Source organism: Rhinoderma darwinii, chromosome 4 (assembly GCF_050947455.1).
Source record: "Rhinoderma darwinii isolate aRhiDar2 chromosome 4, aRhiDar2.hap1, whole genome shotgun sequence".
In the NCBI taxonomy this organism is placed as follows: domain Eukaryota; kingdom Metazoa; phylum Chordata; class Amphibia; order Anura; family Rhinodermatidae; genus Rhinoderma; species Rhinoderma darwinii.
The window spans coordinates 177,335,104-177,361,241 of NC_134690.1; the positions used below are offsets into that span (position 1 = coordinate 177,335,104).

At 41.9% G+C, this 26,138-nt stretch overlaps 1 protein-coding gene across 1 annotated transcript in view; it reads right to left on the bottom strand.

The window, feature by feature from the left end:
* Nucleotides 1-26,138, bottom strand: part of CSMD1 (CUB and Sushi multiple domains 1) — a 1,675,903-nt gene that overhangs the window by 66,002 nt on the left and 1,583,763 nt on the right. The window contains exons 55-57 of the mRNA XM_075861938.1: nt 24,254-24,442; nt 19,289-19,462; nt 17,259-17,441 (exon numbers count right to left, since the gene is read on the bottom strand). Of these exons, the coding sequence (XP_075718053.1) occupies nt 17,259-17,441; nt 19,289-19,462; nt 24,254-24,442 (546 nt within the window). The remainder of the gene's footprint in view (nt 1-17,258; nt 17,442-19,288; nt 19,463-24,253; nt 24,443-26,138) is intronic.

Genomic DNA, 26,138 nt, shown 5'->3' on the forward strand with positions numbered 1-26,138 from the left:
CCCTCCGAGGAGGCCAAAGTAGCATTTATCATCTCCCTTCTTGCTGGCAAGGCCCTCGCATGGGCGAACCCAATCTTGGAGCAACAAGGACCTGTATCCTCGGACCTAGCCTTGTTTCTGCAGTCCTTTCGTGCCGTGTTCGAGGAGCCGGGTCGAACATCCTCTGCCGCAGCCACTCTGTTGACCCTCAAGCAAGAGGGTTCTACAGTAGTGGAGTATGCTATCTCCTTCCATACCCTGGCAGCAGAGCTGGCATGGAACAATGAGGCACTGATGGCGACCTTTTGGCAGGGACTGCCCTCTCACATCAAGGACGAACCGGCGGCCCACGACCTTCCTTCTACCTTGGATGCCCTCATCCAGTTAGCCACTCAGGTTGACATGAGAATCCAGGAGCACTCTCAAGAGGTTCGACAGGAGAGCCGGGGGCCACACACCAGAACCCTCAGTCCAGAGACCACTATTGCCTTCCTCTAGTGCGCTACCTGAAGAACCCATGTAGGTAGACTGAGTCCAGTTGTCTGAACAAGAGAAGCAGCGCAGACGCTCCTCAGGACTATGTATGTATTGTGGCCTTAAGGGTGATTTTGAGCGCCAATGCTCACAGAAACCGGGAACCTCCAGTACCTAGGGTTGGTTTGGTTGGAGAGGCAACTCTAGGTGGGACGTCTCCAAATGTTAAAACCTCTTCCAAATTATCGATTCCTGTGGCCATCATCTCCAGAGAGACGTCACATCCCTCCTCTGCCTATCTTGACTCCGGAGCAGCTGCTAATTTCCTCCAGCAGGATCTAGTGGATCGTTTACATCTACCCACAGTTCTCCTGGAGAGACCCCTGGCTGTTATCTCTGTGAATGGTCTACCATTGCCCGATCCGATTGTGTTCATCACAGAGCCGTTGACACTACGGGTAAGAGCTCTTCACTTGGAGCAGATCGCCTTCCTTGTACTAACAAAGGCTATCAATCCTATCCTGCTGGGTCTGCCATGGCTTCGCCTACACACCCCGGTTCTTGACTGGAGTTCCGGAGAGTTTCTTCAATGGGGTTCAATGGGGTTCCAGATGCCATAGCCATTGCCTGTCACAAGTTTGTCCTGTTATGCCCCCTCTGCCTCAGTCACTCTCCGATCTACCATCTCAGTATGCCAGTTTTGCGGATGTCTTCTGCAAACGAGAGGCTGAGACGTTGCCTCCACATCGGAATTATGACTGTCCCATTGAACTGGTTCCAAATGCTTCTCTTCCCCGTGGACGGGTATATCCTCTCTCCTTGCTAGAGACTTTATCCATGTCAGCCTTTATCAAGGAGAATTTGGAGAGGGGTTTTATACGAAAATCTTCCTCCCCGGCTGGGGCCGGCTTCTTCTCCGCAAAGAAGAGAGACGGATGTCTTAGACCCTGCATTGACTACCGTGGTCTCAAACAGATCACGGTCAAGAACAAATACCCGTTGCCACTTATATCCGAGCTGTTTGATCACATACGAGGAGCCCAAAAATTTTCTAAGCTAGACCTGCGGCGGGCTTATAATCTAATCCGGATTCACAATGGTGATGAATGGAAGCTGGCATTTAACACCCATGATGGGCACTACGTATAGATAGTGATGCTGTAATGAATCAGGGGTAGGGAGATGGAATGGTGAGCCCTAATCTACACGCAACTCAGTCCCTGCCTACTTGCAAGGCCCGTCCTAAGGGACGGCGTACAACTGGGCGACGGTCCCTACGCTCAGTGAGTGCAAGACAGACAACACAAGACAAGGGCACACAGAAGCAAGGGGGGGGGGGAGGTTGGGGCAGTTGCCCACAGAGACACCGTGAGCAATAGGGAATGGTGAACGAGCCGAATCAAACCAGGGGGGTACGTAGTAGCAAATCAGAGCAGGAGAATAGTCAGGCAAGTCAGGGTCAACAAGTAACAGCGGTCAATCGGGTGAATGGCAGGAATCGCAGAGCCAGGAAACCAGACAATCACAGGCAAGGAGCATGCTGCAAGTGAGGATATAAATAGACCATGGGCGGGAGCTAGAACTGTCAGGCCAGGCTGTGATAGGTTCTCCCTCTCCACAGCCTGCAAGCCTGAGTGGTAACAGATCGCATCACTCTAGCAGACCTTAGAGCTGATGAGGGCTTATTAACCCCGGGCGTCGACACAGAACCTGTGTCTGGCAAACCCTTTACAGTACCCCCCTTTTTATGAGGGGCCACTGGACCCTTCCTAGGTGGGCCTGGCTTGTTGGGGAACCGAAGATTAAATTTCCTGAGCAATATACATCCCGGGCGGGTACCCAAGTCCTCTCCTCAGGCCCGTATCCTCTCCAATGGACCAGGTACTGGAGGGAGCCTTGGACCATCCTGCTGTCCACAATCTTGGCTACCTCGAATTCTACCCCATCCGGAGTAAGAACAGGGACCGGAGGTTTCCTCGATGAAACCAAGGACGGGGAGCAGCTTTTCAAGAGGGAGGCACAGGGAGGGAAGACGGGGGTAACTCCAGCCGGAAGTAGACAGGGTTGAGGACTTCCATGAGTTTGTACGGCCCTATATACCGGGGAGCAAATTTCTTGGACGGAACTTTAAGGCGCAAATTTTTAGAGGACAGCCACACCAGATCCCCGACCACAAATAAGGGGTTACTTGAACGTCTTTTATCTTGGGATTGTTGGAACCACAAGGAGAAACGGAGGAGAACCGTGGATTAAACCCAAAATTACAGAAGAAGGTGAAGACCCCCGACGAGTTACTGACCCGGTTATTAAGGGAAAATTAGGAGGGGAATGAAGGAGACCCAATAATTTTGACGGTCTGAGATAAAACACCTTAAGTATTATTCTAGAGACTGATTAGTCCTCTCAGTTTGGCAATTAGTTTCAGGATGGAAGGCCGAGGAAAAGGACAGATCAATCTCCAGCTTCTTACAGAAAGCTCTCCAAAATAATGAAACAAATTGTACCCCTCTGTCAGAAACAATATTGACCGGGACCCCATGGAGACGCAGGATGTGTTTGACAAACAAGGTAGCTAACGTCTTGGCATTGGGTAGTTTCTTGAGGGGTACAAAGTGGCACAATCTTACTGAAGCGGTCTACTACAACTCACACCACCGACTTGCCTTGGGATGGAGGTAGATCGGTGATAAAATCCATGGAGATATGGGTCCAAGGTCACTGGGGAATGGGCAAAGAACATAGTAAGCCCACAGGTCGGGACCTGGGAGTCTTAGACCTAGCACAAATCTCACAAGCGGCGACGTAGACCTTAACATCTTTAAGCAACCCAGGCCACCAATAGGTTCTAGAAATGAGGTGCTTGGTACCCAGGATGCCTACATGGCCAGATAGTGTGGAGTCATGATTCTCCCTCACCAACCTTAGCCGGAATTGCAGGGGAACAAACAGCTTGTTCTCAGGAAGGTTCTCGGGAGAATAAGTCTGAATCCACGGAGGATATGATTATACCTGGGGGCAAAATACAAGCGGGGTCCTCCTCAGGAGGAGGGCTAGCCATGAAGCTACGCGACAGAGCATCAGCTTTAATATTTTTGACCCAGCCCTATAGGTAACCACAAAGTTGAACCTCGTAAAAAACAACGCCCATCGAGCTTGTCTCGGGTTTAGCCTCTGGGCAGATTTTAGGAAAACCAGATTCTTGTGGTCAGTAAAGACCGTTACCTGGTGCCTAGCCCCCTCCAGGAAGTGACGCCACTCTTCAAATGCCCATTTAATTGGTAGGAGTTCGCTGTTGCCAACGTCATAATTTCTCTCGGTGGAGGAGAAATTCCTGGAGAAGTAGGCACAGGGATGGAGATGGGTGAGAGACCTAGTACCCTGGGACAAAACAGCACCCACTCCCACCTCGGAGGCATCAACCTCCACGATGAATGGCTTAATTTGGTTAGGCTGAATCAGCACTGGGGCAGAGACAAAGCACCTCTTAAGGATCTCAAAAGCCTGGACCGCCTCCGGAGGCCAGTTGAGGAGATCAGCACCTTTATGAGTGAGATCCGTAAGAGGCTTAGCGATGACCGAGAAGTTAGCAATAAATCACCTGTAATAATTATAAAACCCCAGGAAACACTGTAAGGCCTTCAGGGAGGCAGGGCGGACCCATTCAGCCACAGCCTGAACCTTAGCAGGGTCCATGTGGAATTCGTTAGGAGTGAGGATTTGACCCAAAAATGGTATCTCCTGCACCCCAAACACACATTTTTCGGTTTTAGCAAAGAGTTTGTTTTTCAGAAGGGCCTGGAGCACCTTTCTAACATGCTCAATGTGGGAGGACCAGTCCTTGGAAAACACAAGTATATCATCAAGGTACACTACAAGAAATACCCCCAGATAGTCTCTTAAAATCTCATTAATGAAATTCTGGAACCTCTGGAGCCATCATAGGGGAGCCAAAGGTGAAGGCATCAGAACGTTCAAGTCGTCGTTCCCTGAGACGTCGGTCAAGACGTACCGCTAAAGCCATAGCCTGATCTAGAGAGTCTGAGGAGGGGTAGCTAACTAACAGGTCCTTCAGGGCGTTCGACAGACCCAATCTAAACTGGCACCTCAAGGCAGGGTCATTCCACCAAGAGCAACACACCACTTCCTAAAGTCAGAACAGTACTCCTCAACGGGTCTCTTTTCCTGACGTAAGGTCACCAGCTGACTCTCGGCCAAGGCAGTCTTGTCAGTCTCATCATAGATGAGCCCGAGAGCAGAAAAAAAAAGGTAAACAGAAGAAAGTTCAGGGGCGTCAGGAGCCAAGGAGAAGGCCCATTCCTGGGGGCCGTCCTGGAGCCGGGACCTAATTATACCCACTCGCTGGCTCTCAGAGCCTGAGGAGTGGGATCTTAATCGGAAATAGAGTCTATTACTCTCCCGAAAAGAGAAAAATGTCCTCCGGTCCCCTGAGAACCGGTCAGGCAACTTGAGGTGGGGTTCAAGAGGTGAGGTGAAGGGCACTACCTGGGTAGCATCACGATGGTTGAACCTCTGAGCGAGGTCTTGAACCTGTAGGGAGAGACCATGCATTTGCTGAGCCAGGGTCTCAAGGGGGTCCATAGTAGAGTCAGGGACCAGGGTAAGAAAAGGTATGGGGTCTGTGATTATGTAATGAATCGGGGTAGGGAGACGGACAGATTAGCGCTAATCTACCCACAACTCAGTCCCTGCCTACTTGCACGGCCCGTCCTAAGTGACGGCGTACAACTGGGCGACAGTCCCTACGCTCAGTAAGTGAAAGACAGAAAACACAAGACAAGGGCACACAGAAGCAAGGGGGGGGTTGGGGCAGATGCCCACAGAGACACCGTGAGCAACAGGGAATGGTGAACGAGCCAAATCAAACCAGGGTAGTACGTAGTAGCAAATCAGAGCAGGAGAATAGTCAGGCAAGTCAGGGTCAACAAGTAACAGCGGTCAATCGGGTGAATGGCAGGAATCGCAGAGCCAGGAAACCAGACAATCACAGGCAAGGAGCATGCTGCAAGTGGGGGTATAAATAGACCAAGGGCGGGAGCTAGAACTGTCAGGCCAGGCTGTGATAGGTTCTCCCTCTCCTCAGCCTGCAAGCCTGAGTGGTAACAGATCGCGTCACTCTAGCAGACCTTGGAGCTGATGAGGGCTGATTAACCCCGGGCGTCGAAACAGAACCTGTGTCTGGCAAACCCTTTACAGATGCCCTTCGGACTGTGTAACGCTCCCGCAGTCTTTCAGGAATTCATCAATGATATCTTCTGAGATCTCCTCTATACATGTGTTGTAGTTTATCTCAATGATATTTTGATTTTCTCCACAGATCTGATGACCTATCTGAGGCATGTCCATCAGGTTCTTCTGTGACTAAGGGAGAGTCACTTATATGCCAAGTTGGAGAAGTGCGTCTTTGAAAAGAGGTCTTTACCCTTTCTGGGCTACATCATCTCGGATCAAGGTCTTAAGAGGGATCCTGAGAAACTAAAGTCTGTCCTGGAATGGCAACGTCCTCAAGGCCTGAGGGCCATACAGCGGTTCTTGGGATTTGGCAATTTCTACCGGCAGTTTATTCCAAACTTCTCATCTCTGACGGCTCCCATCTCTACCCTTACCAACAAGGGTGTAAACGTCAAGATGTGGACTCCAGAGGCGGAGTCCTCATTTATTAGCCTCAAGAAAGCCTTCACTTCAGGCTCGATCCTCCATCATCCTGACGTATCTCGGCAGTTCTCATTGGAGGTGGACACTTCCTCTGTTGGTGCAGATGCACTTCTGTTCCAGAGGAGCTCCAAAGGAAAGGCAGTAGTATGTGGCTATTACTCGAGACTTTTTTCTTCTGCAGAGCGCAATTACTCTATTGGGGATCGAGAGCTACTGGCCATCAAATTGGCTCTGGAGGAGTGGAGATATCTTCTAAAGGGCGCAGCTCACCCCATCTTGGTCTACACCAACCACATGAACCTTACCTATATTTAGTCCGCTCAACGACTAAATCCCCGTCAAGCCAGGTGGTCGCTGTTCTTCACCCGTTCATTATCATAAACCCGTCCTGCATTGTCACTGCTAATCCTTGGCAGGTTAGATACATCCCTAATGGGGCTATTCACACGACCGATTTTTTGACGGCCGGGAAAACCGGTCGTCAAAAAATGGGACATGCCCTATTTTCAGCCGGGTACCCGGCCGCCTGGCTCCCATAGAAGTCTATGGGGCCGGGTAATACACGGCCATCACTGGAATGTGTCCCGAGTGATCGCCGGGTCTACCGTCGCTCGCACACTCTCTCTCCTCCTCCTCCTCACAGTGCAGAGTGCATGTGAGGAGGAGGAGGAGGGTCTTTTTTTGCTCCCTGTAGGAGTTGGAATCCCCAATCCCCGGCCGGAGATTGTGGATTCCGCTACAGGAGAAGTGCGTGACTGCACTGTCCATATATGGACATAGCGAAGTCACTCACTTCTGCAGCGGAACCCCCGACTCTATGGCCGGGGATTCCGCTACAGGAGAAGTGCGTGACTGCACTGTCCATATATGGACACAGCGAAGTCACTCACTTCTGCAGCGGAATCTCCGACTCTATGGCCGGTGATTCCGCTACAGGAGAAGTGAGTGACTACACTGTCCATATATGGACACAGCGAAGTCACTCACTTCTGCAGCGGAATCCCCGACTCTATGGCCGGGGATTCCGCTACAGGAGAAGTCCGTGACTGCACTGTCCATATATGGACACAGTGAAGTCACTCACTTCTGCAGCGGAATCCCCGACTCTATGGCCAGGGATTCCGCTACAGGAGAAGTGCGTGACTACACTGTCCATATATGGACACAGCGAAGTCACTCACTTCTGCAGCGGAATCCCCAACTCTATGGCCGGGGATGCCGTTACAGGAGAAGTGAGTGACTACACTGTCCATATATGGACACAGCGAAGTCACTCACTTCTGCAGCGGAATCCCTGACTCTATGGCCGGGGATTCCGCTACAGGAGAAGTGAGTGACTACACTGTCCATATATGGACACAGTGACGTCACTCACTTCTGAAGTGGAATTCCTGACCTGTGGCAGGGAATTCCTCTCCAGGAGAAGTCAGTGACTATACTGTCCATATATGGACATTAAAGTCAGTGACTTCTCCTGGAAGGGGGGATGGGTACAACCTACAGGGGGCAGGGTGGCATCACCTACAGGGGGCAGGATGGCATCACCTGCAGGGGGCTGGGTGGCATCACCTACAGGGGGCTGGGTGGCATCACCTACAGGGGGCTGGGTGGCATCACCTACAGGGGGCTGGGTGGCATCGCCTACAGGGGGCTGGGTGTCATCGCCTACAGGGGGCAGGGTGGCATCACCTGCAGGGGGCTGTGTGGCATCATCTACAGGGGGCTGTGTGGCATCACCTACAGGGGGCAGGGTGGCATCGCCTACAGGGGGCAGGGTGGCATCCCCTACAGGGGGCAGGGTGGCATCGCCTGCAGGGGGCTGTGTGGCATCGCCTACAGGGGGCTGTGTGGCATCACCTACAGGGGGCTGTGTGGCATCACCTACAGGGGGCTGTGTGGCATCACCTAAAGGGGGCTGTGTGGCATCACCTAAAGGGGGCTGTGTGGCATCACCAACAGGGGGCTGGGTGGCATTACCTACAGGGGGCTGGGTGGCATTACCTACCAGGGTGGCTGTGGCATTATCTACAAAGGGCTGTGTGTGGCAACAAATTTAAATGAAATTCATCCGATTTTAAAACGGACAGGGAAAAAAACGGATGCAAATCGGGTCCAAATCGGCCGGTAAAAACGGTAACACGGCCCGGCACAGAATCGGAACGGATGCAAACCGGATCCAAACCGGCCGGGAAAATCGGCCAAAAACGACACTCGGACCCTGTCGTGTGAATGAGGCCTTAGACTTTCAATAATTTATTTTAAAAATGTGTATAGTATTTTACTATGAATTCCAGTTTAAACAAATGTTACTGTAGCTGAATGGCCCCATCAAAGGACCAGTAGGCTATATGTATGCCAAGCATTCCACCCTATTGAATTGTAAAACTTCTATCTGCTTATCATCACAATATTAGTGTTACATTTAGAGGTCATTATTTCAGATATCATTCAAATTAGTTTAGAAGAAGAAAATTTGTATTCATTACCTTCTCTGCGGCCTATTAAAATTACAGTGGGAAATTATGTTAAATTATACCTTACTTTAGTTTTATTTCCAGTTATGAAATAAAATACCAATTTAGTGGAAGTCTGAAGGCTTAGAGACTAGACAGAACCTCAATGACAGTAATAATTTATAATGTGCATGCATATTACACAATTCAAATACATTTCTACCTGCACTGAATCTGTGCACAACTATACTTGTCTGACTTTGAAATGCACTCATCTATTTTATTATATTGTATCTATGTTAAGACTAAACTACTGTTTTAGAGTGAATATTCTACCAGTAGCTCAGGTTTAAAATGTGCAAAGCTATTTAGTTAAGAGTGGCTATATTCCCAGGATATTCTCATTGAAAACAATACATTTTATTAGTTTTAAATATAATTATTATAATTATCAAGCTGTACACTACGTATAATTGATACAAGTTACAGAACACTTAGACAATTACATACAGATTTTGTTTATTCCTTAGGCTGGAACTGTGAAGGATGGAGTGGACAGAAGTTAATGTTTATAATAATTTTCTTTCTTTAATAAAATATAGACTATAGAGTTGTGTACATAATTGTGATGAAGCAATAGTAGGATTAGATAAGTATACGTGGCAAGATGGCCCCTGAACAGGGACTACGCACTAATAAAATAACAAGTCACTTCCTGGTATGAACGAACTATGAAGACATATCTAAAGGACCAGATAAGGGTGAACCTATCCAAGGATGACACAAGTAACAAGAGGCTTACAGTGATACGTGCTTTTATAAAAGTGTGATAACATGTACCCACCCCCAGGAGAAAGGAGATATAGAACAAATGTGTGTAATAAAGCAGTGACGCCTCTCCTGATGCTGAGTGAGGAGCTTTGTACCAGACTTTGTGTGGTGTGATTCCTTTCGTACGAACTCAGCGTATTATCCCTGCCGGTTGAGACTGATTAGTACCCGAACATTTTGGCGCTCGACGTGGGGCCACACTCGAGGGATAAGCCGTGTCCGTGATCGACGACCCCCAGACGCCTCAACATCGAATCGCCAGCCACGCTCCCAGGAAGTCTGATCAGCTTCAAATAAAACACGGTAAGGTTAAGTTCATGTTTATGAATATTGGCTCTTATCCGTGTGGGAGAGTGAGCAGGTGATAAGATACCGAGGTATTTGGAGTCGATCCCGGCCACACTCTCAGCGACAGAGAGTTAACCCGCTGTGTGGCTCCAAGAATCATAGTATAGATAGTCGCGTCTCGCCGGCATAGGTGATAAGTATAAGTGTAATAATTTAATTAGTCGCAGGGTATAGTTTGATACCATTAAGACGACAGGTATAAGTGTAATAATTCAATTAGTCGCAGGGTATAGTTTGATACCATTAAGACGACAGGTATAAGTGTAATAATTCAATTAGTCGCAGGGTATAGTTTGATACCATTAAGACGACAGAGACAGACAGTCAGTTATAATTGTGTTTTGTGTTCAGAAACATCGAGAATAAGGTTTCATTCTCAGGACGGTGTTAAATATAGAACAGTATGTTTAATGTGTTTAAAAAAAAAGAGAAGGCAACAGTATGTTTAATGTGTTTAAAAAAAAAAAAAAGAGACAGGCAAAGGAATGTGGTTCATTAACCGCAAAAGAGATAGTAGAAAAAAGAGAAGGCAAGAAGAATGTAGAAAATAGTAAGAAAGTTATGCACATATGTGGCATATTTATAGATGGAAGGTTACAACCAGGAGAATGGGCTGCAGCTCTTAGGGAAAAGAAGGGAAGATTAAGTGACAAAGGAAAGTTAGATGAAGCATTAGCTTGGCAAAGAACAGCCATAGCCATAACTAAAGACAAGTTTACTGAGCAAGAAATACGAGACAGAAAGGGTAAAATCATCAAATATGTGTATTACAAAGAACGTGTCCAGCCACCGCCCTATAATGGCGACGGTGGAATTCTAACTGCGTGGGAGTGTCCCAGTTGTGGTCAACAGAACCCGCCCCAAGTTGAATATTGTGTATCATGTCACTTTCCACGCCCCGATCCTCCCATATATGCCACGCCTTCGGCACCACTCCCCGCCCCAGGAGGCCATCTTGGTACACCTAAACCTGTTGTTCCGTTATATCCGGTACTCACACAAGAAGGTGGATTTTATAAGCCCCCTCCGGAGGATGTGGCCACGCCCGGCCCAACCAAATCAGTATGAAATAATCACCTTGTTAATTTTGTCATTTGTAGTGTTTTTTCTATTTACAGAAGTTCCAGTCTAGTTCACTGATGAAACAACACGTAATCATAATATAGAGATGGTGGCCGTCAGATTGTACTGTTAAACATTAACGTAGATAATTCCTGTACAATGGTGTGATAAATGATTGCAGATACGTATGTTGTTTTGCCGGCATTGAAAGTGTTAAGATTGTGAGAAGTTGTGAGAAATGAGTGTGTGACCTCCCTCCCTCCCCCCTAAAGTGTGCTGTGTTTGGGAGGAGGAGGAGGGGGGCTGACTGGGTGCAGTCTGCAGGGCTGATGAGACAAAGGGATTTCAATATGCACTGCTGAGATATATATATATCAGTAATGTCTACAAACCTAAATACATTTCTTCTCTTTTGCGCATGCGCTGTTGGTTATAAAAGTTCCGATATTTATGTGTTATGATGTGATCAGATTTCATGTGTTTTGATGTTAATTCAGATGTATTAAACTACAGATACTGTGAGACACGGGGGTTTGAAAATGTATGTGCCCCCCACCGTTCCCTATTTTTATATACTGTTTATTGGTTTGCAGTAATTAATGTGATCAGAGATAATATTTTCTGTTTTATTGAATAACTAACTACAATTGTTCTATTTTTGATTTCATATAGAAATTATGTCATTGTAAAGATCAAATGTATTTTGTCAGGAAAAAGTCATTTTTGTTTCAGGCTGTTTTACATTACAGGGGGTTAAATTAGTGTTATGTTGAGATGTAGTTTTGAACTCTGCTACATCACTCTCGCAGAGTCCACAAAGGGGGGGAAGGGTGAAGGAACTGATCAGGTACAATTTTGGTTTATGTGTAAGAGACCATCTCCCTCCAGCAAAGTTACACAGGAGGCGATGTGACATCACTCACACGAGTCTTTATGGATTTAGATGAGGGAGAAGGCAAAACAAAACTTGTCTGGACATTGTTAATTTGATGTAAAGTTTTTAGGGATGTTTTATTTTTATTTGTTTTTGTATTAATCAAGTATTTGCAGAACCTGATAAAAGTGAGATTCTCAAAGTATTCTGGATTATCAGCTGAATGAGGAGGAGTTGTGTTTGGTAGCGGCTTGTGACACCAATCCATGGAGTACCTCTACGCAAGAATATACTTTGTACTGTACTGAACAAAATGGACATGCCACTGCAGTTCTCACACAAAGTCATGGACCACAGCAGCGCCCGGTAGCATATTATTCAGCTAGACTAGACCCTGTGGCCCGAGGTTCCCCATCATGTGTGAGAGCTATCATTGCTGTAAATTCAATGTTAAACAAGGCCTCAGATTTGGTCCTGGCATTTCCAGTCCAAGTTTTTGCACCACATGATATTACTGCTATTCTTACTCAAGTACAGCTAAAGCACTTGTCAACAGCAAGATATTTGAGATTAATTTGTGCACTTCTTTTTTCTGAGCAGGTTACTTTACACCGCTGTACTACATTGAACCCAGCTACCTTACTGCCTTTGGAGCAAGGGGGAGAAGACGTAGGTAAAGTATGGTCACAATTTTTGTCTGAAACTGATGAACATGATTGTATGGCCCTTATGGCCCAGGAAACAGTGGGGTTCGCACATGTAAAAGATACCCCACTCCAAAACCCAGACCTAAATACTCTTTGTGGATGGTTTAAGGTATTTTGTAGAAGGATCTTTTCTTACAGGATATGCAGTAACCACCGAAGATGTAGTCCTAGAAGCAGCCTCCTTACCAGCGTCCCGCTCAGCACAAGAAGCGGAGCTTAAGGCCCTGGCAGCAGCATGCCAACATGCAGAAGGAAAGACAGCAAATATATACACTGACTCTCGAAGTAGCAGTAGTAAACATTAAAAGCTCACACCAAGGTGAGTTCACCAGAGACAAAAGGAAATGCTTTGGCAGACCAAGCCGCAAAAGCAAGCAGCACAGAAGCTACCCGTGTTAGCAGCCGTATGTCAGATAAAAGATCCAGAGGAAACAAGACCAGCTGTAAGCCCGGAACTACTGCAAAAACTTCAAGGACAAGCAACAAAAGAAGAAAAAGACAAGTGGACGGCCCAAGGAGCAACGCTACGAAAAGATGGCCTCTGGCAATGCCAGAATAAACTGTGCCTGCCTAAGACAATGTTCCCAATGATGGCCCAAATAACACATGGAGCGACTCACCAATCAAAAACGGCAATGATGGACTTGGTAAACAAGGTGTGGTATGCCCCAGGGTTTAGTGTGATGGCCAGCAGTTTTACACAAGGATGCATGATCTGTGCAACACATAATATTGGAAGAACTGTAAAAGTACCACAGAAGCACACACCCAGACCTATATATCCGTTCCAGAGACTGCAGATAGACTATATTCAATTACCAAAAGTCGGTACCTAGGAGTATGTGCTTGTTTGTATTGATCTCTTTTCAGGATGGCCAGAAGCTTTTCCAGTAACCAAAGCTACAGCCGTAGCCCCAGCAAAGAAACTGATCAACGAGGTGGTGTGCAGATATGGAGTTCCAGAGATGATCGAGAGCGACAGAGGAACTCATTTTACGGGTGAAATCATGAACCATGTGTTGTCAGCTCTAGGCATAAGTCAAGCCCTACATACACCATACCATCCACAAAGCAGTGGGAAGGTTGAGAGACTAAATGGGACTCTCAAATTGAAAATCCAAAAAGCAATGGTAGAAAACGGGAAACCATGGACCGAGTGTCTACCATTAGCCTTGTTCTCAGTAAGATACACGCCCACAAAAAGAACAGGTCTCAGCCCATATGAGATCTTATTTGGGTCGGCTCCCAGATTAGGATGTTATTTTCCACAGGTGCTCCAAATGCAGTATGGTAGACTAACAGATTATGTATCAACGCTGAACAAACAATTGACCAAGGTGCATGCACAAGTCTTTGCTTCCATTCCAGATCCTGATTCAGTTGAAGGGACGTATAAGCTAGAACCAGGAGATTGGGTCATTGTCAAAAGACACGTGAGGAAGAGCCTTGAGCCACGGTTTGATGGTCCTTTTCAAGTTTTGCTCGTTACAAGCACCTCAGTGAAGCTCGAAGGAAAGGCAAGCTGGATTCACGCCAGTCATTGTAAAAAGGTTCTTCAGACAGAAGAATGAAGATCTTTGCGGTTGTTGCGGCGGTTGTTGCGTGTGCTCTTATACAAAAAGGCAGAACTGCTACTCCTGTACACGTAATCAGTACAGAATCACTGGAACAGTTCAGGACAGGGTGGGCGAATGCCACAGTGATAGAAAGCAGGGTAACTACACCTGTAAGGCCAATGCCCCGTGTTATACTACAAATGTGACTACAACCGAAGGGACTTGGAAAAAAGGACCACATGGAGGGACTGTGTACCTTCACATAGACAAAACAGCCAACATTAGCATACAAGAAGAGACGCCGGGGCTGTTGCTTTGTTGTTATGAACCAGATTTACAGTATCTACAGAAATATACAACCAGTAAAAATAGAAACGAAATGATAAATAAGATTTATGAAAGATGCAACAAGGAGAGGCTCAATTCTACGATTGTAATAAAAGAAACTGATGGGATGATATTATGTATGAATAATAGCCAAATAAGAAATAGAATATATTGTGTATTCTTGATAATAATTTTAAGAGATAGTTTTAAGCCACATATAACAGTACAAAGTCTGGAAAGAATCCCACACACTTGTAAGAGCGCTGTAACCCAACAGCAGAAAAAGAATGTACACTTCAATATTTCCTTCCCTGAATCCCCCAGCTGTCATAGACAAAAAAGAGAATGGTATGACCCGCTATTAGGAGGGGTAGGAACGGGATTAGGAGTATTGAATGGGATACAGTTAGAAACAGTTATGAACAAATTAAACTCAGTGGAGATGACACATGTACTGCATTAAGGATAGGTGCCTCATGGTTACCTACTACCTTTGACTTACAGCAAAAAGGGTTAGCTATAGATGAACTATTTCTAAATGTTTTTAATGAAAGTATGCTAACCGAATATAGAACATTACAGAATGTATCAACTTTTGTAAAATGGACAGTATTGGCTGTCGTCTTATACAGGGAATCTCGGCTATGTGGGACCTGAGGGTCCATTTAGAATTATGGATATGGTAAATTCCACAGAATGGGAACAATTGATTATTGAACAGCCAAACCCCGTTGCCCCTAGGATCCGAACCATCTCACAAATAGTTGCAATCGCGAACCCAGGATTCGAAGACACTATGGCTATGGAAACTGGATTTGGGGATACAAATCTATGGTTGGAATGGATGAAATATTCCGCCACTAAAGTAAACAAAAAAATTGAAGGACTTTTACCAACTCCATCCATGAAAACAACCACCCTTTATCGAGACTATTGTTCTGAAGATGAATAGATAGTGTAGGGTGTGCACCGACTCTTTAAGTCCAGCTACAAAGGGGGGTCTCCTAATAGGGGAGGCTCGTCTCAAACTGGTGAAAAAATACTTTTACTCCCCTTTCCCAGAGCACGGACACACTTAGGTTAAGAAATGAAGAAAATAATGATAAAAGGGGGGACTGTGAAGGATGGAGTGGACAGAAGTTAATGTTTATAATAATTTTCTTTCTTTAATAAAATATAGACTATAGAGTTGTGTACATAATTGTGATGAAGCAATAGTAGGATTAGATAAGTATACGTGGCAAGATGGCCCCTGAACAGGGACTACGCACTAATAAAATAACAAGTCACTTCCTGGTATGAACGAACTATGAAGACATATCTAAAGGACCAGATAAGGGTGAACCTATCCAAGGATGACACAAGTAACAAGAGGCTTACAGTGATACGTGCTTTTATAAAAGTGTGATAACATGTACCCACCCCCAGGAGAAAGGAGATATAGAACAAATGTGTGTAATAAAGCAGTGACGCCTCTCCTGATGCTGAGTGAGGAGCTTTGTACCAGACTTTGTGTGGTGTGATTCCTTTCGTACAAACTCAGCGTATTATCCCTGCCGGTTGAGACTGATTAGTACCCGAACAGAACTATAAACTTTTAAGCTGGCTAAACCTAGCCCAGGAGCATCAAAGTAGCCTTATGGGATTATGTGATACTGGCTTGCAAGAGGGGATAAGGTCGTTTTACACGGCCCGTCCTGGATCGTGTAAACGAGTGTCGATCAATGAGACAGATCATTGATCGACACTCGTTTGCTCCTTTCACAAGAAGCTAGTATGGTGAGGAATAAATACAGAACAAGGTAAGTAGAAAGAAATTATTTGGAGGATAAATATAGATCCCATTTTTGTCTTTTTTATTTTTATTTTTTTCAATTTCATCCTCGTAAAAAAAGGTATTGCGATGTATACCAGCCTGACGGAGACCAAAAATATACTCTTTTGTCCTTCCTCGGGTTAATGCAGCCCTATGGACATGTTTAGAGTGTATGTCTATAGCTTTCATGATGTACACGCTAAATGTAGGGCCAAAATGTGATGGGCACAAAGTCTAAATCCAACATAACCTGAGATGTATGGTAGTATACCTCCGACAGATGCCTTTAACAGCTGCCATCCATTAGCCATCCGTTAACCATAGACCCCATGTTAAAAAACTTAATCATTATATTTTTACTATAGACATTGGCAAACAATAGTGCTGACTAGGATATTTGCAGGGTAAAAGCTATTTAAATTAGGTTTGCAGTTTTGTTTTTGTCTCTTAAAAAGGACTTTTCGGGGATTACATCTTCCAATGAAAAATTCAGGTCAGCAAAGTCATTTAGTCAATCCCTTGGCTCCTGTGGAAGGCCGCCTGACCTCTGCAGGGGATTGAACAGATGGAATGAGTGGTGCAGCATTGTTCACAACCTTACACAGGAGCCAAATGATCTGCTGACCAGCTCTGCATTTTTAGTAAATACGCTTTATCAACATTTTTCCCTTTCATTTACATTTGTATACAAAACACATCCCCTGGATCCCAACGTTAAACTTATGCAGTGATGTTCCATTTAAAAGTTTTGAGCTTTAAAGATACATATTTTAAATCAAAGAACGCGTAACCTATGTTCATACTGTAGGTTATTTACAGATCTATTGACATAATTCTACGTGTGTAGCTATTTTGACTCTAATTTTTATATTAATTTTCCATCTGCTACTTTTTTTCATCCAATTCCTACTTTCTATTCACTACTTTGGTGTCCATTCACAATTGGATTTTCAGCATCAGAATCTTACGCCATAGACTTCTTACTGCATAAGTGCTTTACTTTTCTATTAACATTACAAATGTTATAACTGCAATTTACCATTATCAATGTGGTTGAGTTAAATGTGGCAAGGGAATCAAATTCCCAGAATTTATAACATGGATAGTAGAATAGGCATAAATGGCACATTAAAGTGAATGCTGGCAAATGGTACTTACCGTCACATGATGGTTGTATTCCAGTCCATGACCCATTTGATAAACAGGTCCGTTCCATGGATCCTATTAATGTATACCCCATTTCACAGGAAAAACGAAGTAAGCTTTTTGTTTTGAATTCGTTTCCAAGACAAGAACCATGAGCTGGGATTCCAGGGTCGTCACACATTCCAGGATTATTTCCTTAAATTATACATTTAAACACCTTTTCATTTTAGCATTTGAAATATATAATTATAACTATACTTACTATATGTGTAGTTTGCCCAAAAATTATACTTTTATTTCAATTCATTATTTATTTATTTTTGTTACTTTTTAGGGATTTTTATTAAAGATCTGCCACTAAGACATATCTCTTCAAGCTACACTGCTAAAACAGTGGATTTTAACAATCACCCCCTTAAGTTATGATCAGGCAGTCATAAGGAAGTGCATCTAATGATTACAATTTCTGGGAGGTTCAGTTGATGCTATCACACCTACTATATTATGTTATTAGGGCATCTAAATTTATGTTAAAAAAATACGTCTGATGGTATGGACCCAGCTAACTGATGCCATTTTGTATTTTTTTCATTTTTTTTTAACTAATCCATTTGTATTTGTTGTATAGCAAAAAAAAAAATCTGAAAAAAGTGTGATCCTAGGATAAATGCTCACATGCCAAAGCTAATCATAGTTTACATAACCTCCAGTTATGCAGATATGTGGTACAAATATCCCCAAAGGTATACATATTAAAGAAAAGTTTTGTGATTTGACTTTTCTGCATCAAATGTTCTGCAACTAAAAAAAATACAAGAAAGGTAAAATGTATAATGTATCTACAAAGAAAATACAATGTTCTAATATTTTTCAAGATGAACTGGGGTGTCATGAAAGGGACCAGACTTTAATTGTGTCTTAAAACAGTTTTTGTTAAAACATAACGGACTATGATAATAAAGTCAAAATAATGATTATATGGAGGATCTCCTTTCAAGGATTGTATTATTAATATTGATTTTTCTTTCAAGAGTGTGTGGTATGCCAACAGTATACTTCTTAAATTGGGTTTAGCAATCAAAGTATTTTAAAAAGATTGTTCAACAACGGACATTTTATCGTCTTGAGAGTAACCAAGCCTGAAAATCCCACCAACTGCAGATTTCTCTTAGAATCAGGAAGACCTCACTAAGCCATTCAGAAGAGCTAAGAGGGGTCACGTGACATACCTTAAGGGTGCAGTCACACACGGTGTACTAGCCTTGTATTTCCGGAGTGTAAAAGTACGTATGGGGAAAACTTTACAATGTTCAATGGTAAAAATAATCTGCAACTCAGACAGATTTCTCAATTTGTTGCTTTGCAAATGTTTTTACATTGTAACATTTTCTGCAGCATATTTTTATGCTGCGGAAACAGAGGGTAAATACGTTACGTGTGACTGGACCCTTATTCAGCTCAGTCCACTTGGAAAACAGTAAAAGGGATTTAACCTTATTGGAACTTGAGGCAAAACTTTTAGTGGATTCAACTACTCTTAATAGTTGAGCTTTGATTTGATAGGCATTGTACAATATATATATATATATATATATATATATATATATATACATGTGTATATATATATTTATATATATATATATATATATATATATATATATACACACACACATATATATACACACACTGTACATATGCAGGAAATATTTATACTTTACAATTTGTATTATGTATGAAAAAATGGAGCTGTGGCTATCGATATGTTTGTGCAAGTCAGAGGCAACATTATTAAAGGCGGAAAGAGCATTAAGCAAAATGTATCCATATAGTATGCATAGAAGCAAGTAGCATATATAACATTATAAGTGAAACTCAAGTCTAAAAATTAAAAGTACAAGATAGAAATGGAATATAATGTTTATTTTCTATAAAGTTAGATAAACATTGTAAAACAGCAGATAATTTGTTCTAAGCACACGTTAGGTTAGACCTAGATAGAAATGAAATAATTGAATGTGCGCTGTATATTATTGCTGATTTACCTGAGCAGTGAGGAAGTGTTTCGCTCCATCGACTATCCTCTAGGCAAACCCTTGTTGCATTTCCTATTAATATATGAGCTCCAGTGCAAGAGAAATGGATTTTCGATCCATATGTAAATTTGTCTCCGTTCAAAATTGCATTAGCAGGGATTCCAGGATGGCCACATGATATTGCTGCGAAAAGTACATAATTTATTAGTAAATGTAACAAAAGTATTTTTTTTACTTTAAAATATTATCACAATGTAAAAAATAATGTATGACTGAAGTTAGACCCCCACCTCATACTCCCCTCCGAGTGTTCTATGCTTTGTCTAAATGGTTTGTCATTGAATGCACAGAAGTAGGAAAGTACTCCATTGAATAGGACAGTTACAAATCCCAGAACATGATAGATGAGGGAAACTCACCAATTTTTGCTTAGTTAGAAACATTCATTCGCGCTTTAGCCTTCACTTAATATAGGCTAGATATTTTAGCCCAGGCTAGACGGTCATAAAATGACAAATGTTCCATGACAAATAGGTTATTTAAGAAAGCTGCAGGCTGGGCTAAAACATCAAAAATGTGTTGATATAATAATGGAACTTCATGTTGGTACCCCAATAGTTCCATAAATATATATTATTTATTAATGGATGGACTATTATGTTTGTCATAGCATAGCAATGAGGTGAACAGAGGTTATTATGCTGCTTAAAACTGTTTTACAGATGTAATCAAGCTTATCTTTAATCTGATAACCTGCTGCATCGTGAGATCACACAACAAAAGCCATTGAAAAGTAATTGAAAAAGTCAAGTTCAAGTTTTTTCCACTGAGTAATTAATGCGTTGAGTCAAGATAAAGGTGACTACATCTGTACATGTTTATATCTCACTAGTAGAGATTAGCAAAACTGTGAAAATGCCCTTTGCTGACTGTTGGCTATAATTCGGGAAGCATTTTTTGTCAATGTAAGACAATAGAGGGTAAAATAAGAATGATACAACCCAATTATTTTACATGGGGATATGGGTCCATGATAGGAAATTTGCCATCCAGCTAATCACCAAAGCAAATTTCCTGATTTTACTCATCCGTACTTATACTCAGAATGAATATAATCTAACCCTAAAACAATTAAAACATAGTGGTGAGATTTATGACAGAATATGAAACTACAATTACCTTCAAGCTTTGACTGGCATGGTATGAGTGGATATTCAGGAAAACAGCAGCACAGCCACAACAAATTCTTCAGTGTGAAAGGACAACTCCCCAAACATGGGTGGTGCCCGCAGCAAAGAATCCCAGGTCCAAGGGAGACCATCAATATGCAATCGGAGAAAGGACCTGCAGCACTCGAGATAATCCAAAGAAGTGTATTTGATTTATTCACCAAGCATAAAAACACTTGCAACGTTTCAACCGATGAATGGGTCTTTAGCAAGCATGATTTATAAAGACCCATTCATGGGTTGAAACGTTGCAAGTGTTTTTATGCTTGGTGAATAAATCAAATACACTTATTTGGATTATCTTGAGTGCTGCAGTTCCTTTCTTCGATGGTATGAGTGGACACATTATGTGACAGTTAAGCTACCCATACATGTTAAATTAACATCACTGGACAATCGGAGAGTGATTAGGGAGAGCAACGTACAAGGCCCAACACGGCCTCTACCTTGCTATAGCCCATAGAGTGAAATCTATGGGGTGTAGCAAGCAGGTGTAGATTTCCACAATAGTTTATGACAGTTTTCTGGCATAGATTATAATAAATTTGTCGGGCCGTGATGGTGACAACCCCTTTCGCGAAGCCATTCCCCCTTTCCACAAAAATGACAAAGGTGGTGCAAAAAGGCAGAGAGTCACAATTTGCGACTTTTGAGCCCTTATACGACTTTTCTACACCAGAAAACTGGAGTAGGAAGGTTGATAAATTAGCCCCAGAGTGTCTGGCAGTGGTTTTTTCCCTCTCAGGAGGTTAGGAGGAATATTTATTAGCGACATGTACGTTTGTCTGTCAGCTATGTGATGATTATGGTCAGCTTCACAGATTTACAGTTTTTCTACCTCTATTATAGATTATTGACATGTAAACAAAAATTAAATTAAAGTGTGTGACAAACCCAGATACATAGTTGAAAAAAAAGAGTGTTTTTATTTTTATATGCAGAAGTAAAACCAACTAAAAGCAATTACTGCGCTAAATTACTAATGAGACCATTTTCAAACTACTGTAAATAATTTTCCAAGGGATGTTCAAATTCCCTAGATCTCATATAATTTTGTCTTAATGACTCAGGTAGATTGAAAAACGGCACAAGGGGAAACTAAAAATAATTTAATTGTTGATTTCCACAGACCTCATTTCCTTAAAAACAGTTTCAAGTGCAAACATTAATGCAGGATCATTTAAGAAGTGGAAAAAATAAATGTAGGAACGAACAGCCTTGTTCTATTTCTTGTTCATTCAAAAAAAACAAAAAAACAACAAATCGCCATTGTTAGAAGTAACCTCTTGCGATTGTGATGTTTCATCCCTTATGTTTTAATTCCAATAGTTTGCTTTCTGTCAGGCTGTGTTCAATGCTGCAGTAAATCATCTCTACTCCATAATTCTACTGTTACAAGAATCTTAACAAAAGTGCACTTTTAAAGAAATTACAGATAGCAAAACAACCTATTTCATTCCCTTTGGAATGTTCTGAACTGTCTACATGTATCCAATTGTTTCATTTTGTTTGCCTTTCTCTTTATTTTACCCTGCAAGCGAATCATTCTGGCAGCATAAACAACACATTTATTTGAAATGTTATTACATAAAATCCACACTTATAGTTTCCAAATAATACATATTTGGAAGGAATGTTTCAAGGTCAAATGCTCTGAAATTGATCGACTTACACTACAGCAGTGGGATATTAATGTATATTAAATATAACCTCTACAAATAATACATACACAACAGAGCTCTTCCTTACTTAAATACCCATCATGTCATAATCCTACAAACTGTAGAGAAGTAAACATACCAATTCTTGTCCCATGGACTAATATAGGGTTATTTGTATATTTAAATTATGTAAAATATTATTGGATAAATAAAACAAAGTTTCAATAATATTTTTAACCACAGGAAGGTCTAATTTAAATTAAGGTTCATATTGAAACAATTTTAGAATTTATATCTCTTTTAAAGGGTTGTCCATTCAAGTGAATGGGGTTGATCTGCAATACCAGACACAGCCAAGTGTGAAATTGTTTCTGAAAACTATTAAAACCATGCAGAGCTTTTTTTCTAATCCAGGTCAACCCTTTTAGGTAACTTTATAAATATATTTAATTTCTTATTTTAATGATCAAGATGATTAGAAAGGCTGCAGTAGGATACAGTTAGATTTGACTAAAGAGCTCAAAAGACAAAAGCAGAATTCTGAATTCCGCTTTGGATGAGAATGTGCTATAAAAAAAATACTGGTTATTTAAAGTGTTCAGTACCACTAGGAAGGACATAGGAGCTTACTTAAGACTGAATAATTATTAAGTTTAATAGGAGCTGTATAAATCTGTCTTTAGCAAGCTGCTCCTAGCGATGCCTGCAGGGAGGCATAATATTATCATTTAATTCTAAGACTGTGTGAAGAGAAGCAGACGATTTGGAGATCTGTTTAACAAAAAAATGGAGCTCCCACTGACTTCAACTAATAAAATATTTTAATCAGTACTACAAGCATGAATTTTATATTATTACCTTTCAGTGGCTCAAATCAGAGTTTGATATTTTAGAAGGGTTAAATTCCACTTTAGGTCAAATATCCTGATTGTAGAATTGTAGCTGCTGAACAACTGATCCATTAGTACAGGCCAAATGACTACACTGATATAAGCCACTGAAGCTTGATTGAAAAGAGCAACCTGCTGGGTCTGTTTCTCCTTAAAAATTACTGGCTCCTATGTGTATCCTATGGGTATCCTATGTGTCTTTGATTTATGCTTCTCTGTCCTATGTGCAGATAGAGTATTACCAGAGTAGTTTTGTATTTCCTCAGTCCTTGTTGTTTTTTCTTTAGTGTATGGTCTTGTTTAGTTATTTAGTTTTCTCCTGTTTCAATTGTTCTCTGTTCTGCTTTACCTTGTTTCACTGGGTTTTGGATCTGTTTAGTTTTGTTTCTCTTTGCCTCTGGTTCCTAGTGTTTTCCAGGTGTAATGTGAAGGACAGTTTCTGCAGATTAGGGACTCCATTATGGACAGTCTTTGGGCCAGTGAGGTTTAGTGGTATCTTGTGTAGGGTCAGTATTCAGGGATAGATAAAGGGATAGATATAGTGCTAGTTAGCATTAAGGTCATCTTGTTCTTTCCCATCATCCGTTTGTTACAATCATCCGACTTACTATCAACCATCATCTGTGGTTATTATCATCATCATCATCATCCGACTGTTATCATCGCCCATCATCCATGGTTATATCATCTGACTGTTATCATCACCGATCATCCATTTCTTACCATTAACCGACTGTTCTCATCACTCACCATCCATTTGTTCCATCATCCATCTGACATCATCATGTTGATACCATTGCTGTCTTCAACCAGTGAGTTCCGGTTTTCATGTATTCTTGATGCCTGCTAGAATTGGGATATGTGCTAAACATTTCGCTTTGTCTGTCAGATTGCCTCACAATGTGGATCTACTCTAAGTCTTGGGGAGAACAGAGTACTGGGAGACACAGTTAGTCCCCGGGAAAGGGGATTGCTATAGGTGAAACCTAGTTCTGCCATCTTGTTACAGTGAATAATTTAGTTCCTTTTTTCTATATATTTATTATTTTGATTTTTTTTAAATATTCATTCCATTTTTATATGGTATTATGTTATGAGCTTTAATAAATTCTTGTTATATTAATTTTATATCGTTTTTTTACAAGAGCAGTCATCTGCAATATTTTTTAAAGTATTGTATCATGTAGTACTTACGTATGCACTTGGGTAATGATCTGTCCCACAAGCCATTTGCTTTACAGTTAAGAACAGATGATCCTAGAAGATAGTAGCCTTTCTTACAATGATATGTCACACTGATTCCATAACGGAAACTCTCAGGATAGTTCTGTTGTCCATGACGAATTGCATTTTCCACAAAACCAGGATCTGTACAGTTTACCACTGTAAAAGATAAGCAAATACAAAAAAAGATTAAAATAAACCATACAAGAATAAAATCTAACTTAAAGAGAACCTTTCACTTGCCCATACATGTGCAGCTGAGTGCAGCATGTAATAGGCAGGGTTTCAAAAACACTGTTCCACTTTAAAAAAAATGTCCTATCTTCCTCCGTTATTTACATATCGGTGCAGTCAGATTTGGTGCCCAATATGTAAATAAGCCCCTGAACTGTCAATGGGGCATTTCAATCTAACTAAATGGCAAGTGGGCGTGATGTCTTCGCTCTGACACTGTCCAATCAGCTTTGGACAGTGTCAGGGCGGCTTGCACTGTGTTCCCTCCCGCGAGACCGCACAAAGACTGGTGGTTCTGCAGAGAGCGCTCTCAGTCTGTGTGTGTTCTCGCAGGAGGGAACACAGTGCAAGCCGTCCTGACACTGTCCATGGCTGATTGGACAGTGTCAGAGCAAAGACATCATGCCCCTTGCCATTTAGTTAGAAAGAAATGCCCCATTCACATTTTAGGGGTGTTATTTACATATCGGGCACCAAATAGAACGACACTGATATGTAAATAACGGAGGAAGTTAGAAAAATAATTTCAAGTGAGGCAGTGTTTGTGAAGCCCTGCCTTTTACAAAGATAATATGTATGGGCATATATGGGCAGGTGAAAGTTTCTCTTTAAAGCGTTAAATAAAAAAAATTGTATCAAGTAATACTTTTAAACTCTTTTAAATTGAATTTCTGCAATTTCTGAACAGTTAACTGTTGTGACACTTGGCCCTTTACATTGTAAATAAACAGAAAATGGCAACAAATTCTCAGCTGTAACATGTTTTCTTCAAAGTTCCTTTTGAGTTGTGTTTGTTTAAAAGTTTGTTTGAAGCCATTGATTTCTCGCATGTTCATCTTTTGACATATGTCAGAAATAGTCAGAAAACCTCAAAGTCAAGCATATATGTAATGTCAGATAGGATTTCCAAAATAAACTATAATATATTGTATATCCATCAAAATAGATGTTGAACTCAAACAAAGTCTCTTTGAAGATGATACAATAAATATAATTGTCATAAAAATGTATAGCATTATGCCTGGTTTAGAGCTGTCTCATCTTATATACTGTATATGTGTGGCATATATAGGTTAATGTAAATCTAACATCAGAAAACAACATATTATTTAAATCAGTTTTTTATTAAAAACATATCTTTAAAACATTTTGTTTTTTTATTTTATTGTCTTACTATTCACAAAAAAATCTTGAGATTTTCCCCCTCTTGATAATACAATAGGCTGACACTTTTACAATAGGCTGACACTTTCTGTTTTTGACAGCTTTGCTCTATAGACTTATCATTAGGGGTGGGAACGTTAATGACAGCTCTACTGTAGTGCTGGAGGCCTAGACAAGGCAATATAGCAACACCATACACACAGATAAGGCTCTGTTTGCAGTTCTCCTATTACTCCCTGGTCTATGGGAGCGGTGCAATACTCTATCACTTCCTGCGGACTGTAATAATGTATGGCATCTTTCTGTCAATTGACCCATTTAATTCAGTTGCTATAAAGCACACAGCCCCTACTGTACTCTCTATACAGACATTATAGTAAAGGAGTGTATGTGTTCAATATGGCCACGACCAGTAATGTTTATTTTATTTATTTTTTCTTATCTTCAACTATTATAA